Genomic DNA, 4,444 nt, shown 5'->3' on the forward strand with positions numbered 1-4,444 from the left:
GGCCGATGCCAATATTTGACAACGGACACAAACTACTTAATAGTTAAAAAGTAGCGCATTTGTTAACGAAACTGTTTGAGAGCAGCCGTGGTGCGGTGGTCAGACTGATGAGATCGTGTGGAGTACACTCGAGCACCGATGAAGGTTAGAAACACAAACACGATAACGAGACTTATATTCTGTGCTCTCCTTGAAGCCAGTGTAACCGCACCACATGAGGGAAGCTATAGACGGTTGTTCGTCGTGGATGAACATCATTCAGAAAGTTTCAGAAGGGCTTGGTAAACACTCCGAAGTTTTTTTCCAGATAGCTTCTGCAGGGTCTACTTTTTCATATTTTTAGTGTCACTGATGCAGTTGACCATGCTGTCCAAAAGAAATAACACAATTACAAAGTGAAAATCAAGTCCAGATGGAAGGAATCTACTTCGAATTACATATTTCTTTTTAACGTAATGGAAACTGCCGTGGGATGAGTCGAAAACAGAGGATTCCTCGAAATAAAATCATGTGATTTATTTGTAAACCGTGGCTCTTACAAGTCGAACTTTTTTGTCAAACAGTGACATAGAATGGTAGGGAATCCACTAATTTAACCTCAAAAAAGTCGGCTTCTTGAAAGAAAAATATCAACGAATCAAAAAGCATCTGTCAAAATATGATCATCAGAAATCAAATACCCAAAGGACACAAGCGATCTTCAGTACTTCGTACCTACCCTCTTCACAGTGAAACTTTTCTTGCCTTTTCCAGATTGATACACGCGAAAAGGATAAACGGCAACGCTCTCACACAATTTGTACCAGCTAAACTTTAGGGAACTGATATGGTCAGCTCTCTCGGGGAAGAAACATGTCGAAGCAAGTAACATCCTTCACAAAGAGGTATTTGGTGATTCGAACTATTGTACAATGATGAATCTCCCTACAAGCAACTTTTTGCCAACACGGATAAATAGTCGTCAATTCAGTTACTTTCCTGAATCGAAAATGGGAGAAATCAGGTCAAACAATTCGCTCGATGTATGATAATTAGACCTTGAGTGATGGTTGTGCGCGCTCAGAATCTGCTGAATTGGCCTAAATGAAGATTTGACAAGTGGGTGATAAGGCTCAACTGTTCAGTTGCTTTTCCACGCTGTTTTCGCTTGTGAATCGGGCGAAGAACCCTACTCACCGTTTAACGTTGAATTTCCCTCAGAATGCAGCGTGAGTATCGCAAACCTATTTATTGCCCAATTTGATACTGAAGTATATGCTCTAAGGAATATTCTAGAAATTTCTAAACTTCGCCAATTTGTTTCGCACAGTACATACTGACGTACGGCGTTTTAACCTGTGACTTCTACAACACGATACTTAGGTATAGGCCAATTCGTTTTACAGCTAACGCCATCAAGCAGCGCTTATGAAGCTCTTAGTGGGTGGATTTTAGGGCAACTTCATCCGAACTTGGCTGCCATTAGAGATGGACAGCAGGGTGCTCCAGAGGGTATTAATGTAGAATGGTTTTGTCCTACAACCAGATGTTGACCACCCAACTAAGATGGCGGTCGGTATTCTGTTCCGTTGATTGGAAGTTAACTAAGCACAGCGGAACAGCGGCAAAGCGATGGCGTTCAGTGTTAAAACGTAGAAGCCATGCCGATGTCACACGTTTGTCGGAAAGTCGGGAACTACGCCTAGTTGATGTGTCCGAAGAAAAGTGAGACCTTCAGTAGACTATCGAAGAGACTTTCTAAGTGTCTTGCGAACCTGCATCGATGGACGGAGGTTCGGATAACGGAGGAGACTGGGCTGCACGAAAGTTTGCGGTCTTATACCACTAAAAGCTGGAACACCTTCGAATACGAATTCATTCAATACGAAAAGCACGAGAACAGCGGTCACAAGAAATCGGATAAAAAAAAGCCTCATTTGTAGAGTTGTAGAGAAACATAACACTCTCAAGAGTGTTCCTGAGCTTATCTGGACGTCAAACAGTCCAATAATCACCAACTCAGTGGTCGATTTGATGGGGAGTCAGCGCTATGAACTGCTTCGAAAGGATATTACACGCACATCTTATCAATAGTGTCCTCCGTGATACCAGTGGACGGATTAATTCAAAAATACATTTTTATATGAACCACAGAGGTATCCTCAAACCATCAACATCAGTTATGGACTGTGAAAACAGAATCTAAATATCGGTTTAATTCATCTAGTCTGAGAAATGTGAGCGGGTGGGTAGGCGAAAGCTGTTAATGTTGTTTTTATCGGCTATTTGTCGTGAAAGCGTGACGCTATGGGTATGGAAATTGGAACGGGGGAGTGGGAATAAGGAGTCTGGCTATTCGGATCCACGAATGCAGTCCAGTGCACGACCGGACAGTGTATGTCATTGTACCACTAGCTATCGACATGTCCCGCCTTGAGATTTCTATCTGCGACTGAGTCTACTGACTATGACCTCCGTCCTTATCCGCCAAAGCTATACCAGAATTTTCCGAAAGCAGTTCCATTCTGTACCTGACTCAAGAAAAAGGCCTGGGATGGCAAGTCATACGTATTCTGACGTTCGCAGCACAAGGCAGAATAGTCGATGAGTTCGCAGTAGTGGTCTTACCGAGTGTGAACTTCTTCCGATACCATTTCACATGTGTTAGCATCACTGATCTAATGGCGATACCACATTCGAGGACAAATCACTGATTTTTTTGTTTTCTTCCTATAGTGGCTACGTCCCACGCCTGACAGACAAGATGACACCACTTTGACACCGCATATATCGCCAGTCAGTAAGCGGGCAGCTAAAAGACTGCGAACTACTTGGCTTAGCGAGGCAAAACACTATTTCGGACAATATCCCCTGAGAAACGAACCAAAAAGAACAACCAGATTCGACAAGAGACATTTGTACAAAATAAGCAGGGTTTGTGAATGATACAGTGTGCACATCAGCGTAGTAGACTTGTAACTGTGCTGTCACACAATGAATGAAATTACCGGAACCTGTGCGTGTGCATGTGGTTATATGTTCGATCTAGCGGCAAAAGTGACAATTCTGTGGATATTGTCGTTGTAAGAAAGAGAATCATCGGCAATTTGTGCCGGAGAAAATATTCAGGATAAAAGGAAAAAGAAGAAATAGCTCAGTGCAAAAAGGGTCTAGTTGGATGGGAGGGGAGGAAAGTACCGTTATACAAATGAACTAGACACTGTGGTGGACGTACCCTACGAGCTTGCGTGGATGGAGGCAAGTGTCCAGGGGAGCTTTTGTACATGTGAACCAAGCCAACCACCATCGCCACCACTAGCATATGGTGAATTAGGTTAAAAGCTGCGCCCAACAGAACGCCTTGAATGTGTCCCGGAAGACAACAGATGAACAAAAAACAATCTTTGTCACACATTAAGCAATTTCCCTGAAGTTGTATGTTCGCAAGGCAACAAGGAGAGAAAATAGTGAGGTCTACCGCGGAGGATGATCGAAACTGTGTGCTTTTAACTGTGTAGATCCTTGCTGTACAACAGAGACAACATCCCGAACCGACTGTTGACAGCTGTATGACATCTGTTTGCCTTGAAGGGTTTTGTTAGACTTGAATAATCCCAGAAGACAAGGTACAGAAACTAGGATGGGTTAGTGTCCATTTGTACCTCTCCGATGCTGTCCATATCTGGTTTGGAAGTAGCAGTCACTTCTACCGGAACACCGGTATCCGTCGTTGCAGGCGTCTCTTGTTCTGATGTCTGACTAATGATAGAGACTGAATCGCAATCGTGACTACCAGAACCATCCAATATGGAGGAAGGTTTTTCCGAGTGTAATTGTAATGTGGAGGGCTCGGTCATACGTTCACCATAGCGCTCATCTCCGTCATATTCCGCTTCTTCGTCCTCGTCCAAATCCGAGTCAGAACACACGTTTTCAGTCATATTGAAATCTGAATCGGATATATTTCCTGCACCGCTATTTCCACTCTTGTGATCTCTGCTCACTCTGAGCGCATGCCAAATGGAGAGTAGTTGTGAGGTAGGCAACAGGTTCCGAAAATCAGACAGGGCCATGGCCATTCGTCCAGGACTTTTTTCTTGGCCAAACGGGGAGGAAATGAAGGAGCTTAGTGGCAGATGTGGGCGAGGTAAGGATGTACAGTGGTAGAATGAGGTAGTGGAAGATTGTGATAGACTGTTGGATGCAGGACTGAGGATTGACAAAGCTGACTGTGCCTGGTCAGCAGTGAGTAGTCCATTTTGGATGGCGAAGTCAAGAACTACTCGATAGCAAAATACATACTGGGCAGCCACTTGCACACAGCCGTAGCGCTGAGAACGAACGCGGCTTACTGTGAGGGGTATGTTGATGAGGTGATCTGTCTGTTTTTCGTCCACAAGCCATTTGGTGCATATATCGGCCGTGACGTACGTACCTGAAGTAAGAAGCGAACCGGATGTAAGAG

General features: G+C 44.1%; 2 protein-coding genes across 2 annotated transcripts in view; one reads left to right on the top strand and one right to left on the bottom strand.

Annotated features, from left to right (window-relative positions):
* T265_00181 (hypothetical protein) overlaps positions 1 to 2,758 on the top strand; it is a gene marked incomplete at both ends in the record, with an annotated part of 57,172 nt that extends 54,414 nt beyond the window's left edge. Inside the window, one exon of the mRNA XM_009163889.1 lies at positions 2,716 to 2,758. Within this exon, the coding sequence (XP_009162153.1) occupies positions 2,716 to 2,758 (43 nt within the window). The remainder of the gene's footprint in view (positions 1 to 2,715) is intronic.
* Positions 2,759 to 2,842: 84 nt separating this feature from the next.
* T265_00182 (hypothetical protein) overlaps positions 2,843 to 4,444 on the bottom strand; it is a gene marked incomplete at both ends in the record, with an annotated part of 48,820 nt that continues 47,218 nt past the window's right edge. The window contains one exon of the mRNA XM_009163890.1: positions 2,843 to 4,414. Coding sequence (XP_009162154.1) covers positions 3,615 to 4,414 — 800 coding nt within the window. The remainder of the gene's footprint in view (positions 4,415 to 4,444) is intronic.

Source organism: Opisthorchis viverrini (genome assembly GCF_000715545.1).
Source record: "Opisthorchis viverrini unplaced genomic scaffold opera_v5_2, whole genome shotgun sequence".
NCBI classification, from domain to species: Eukaryota; Metazoa; Platyhelminthes; class Trematoda; order Opisthorchiida; family Opisthorchiidae; genus Opisthorchis; species Opisthorchis viverrini.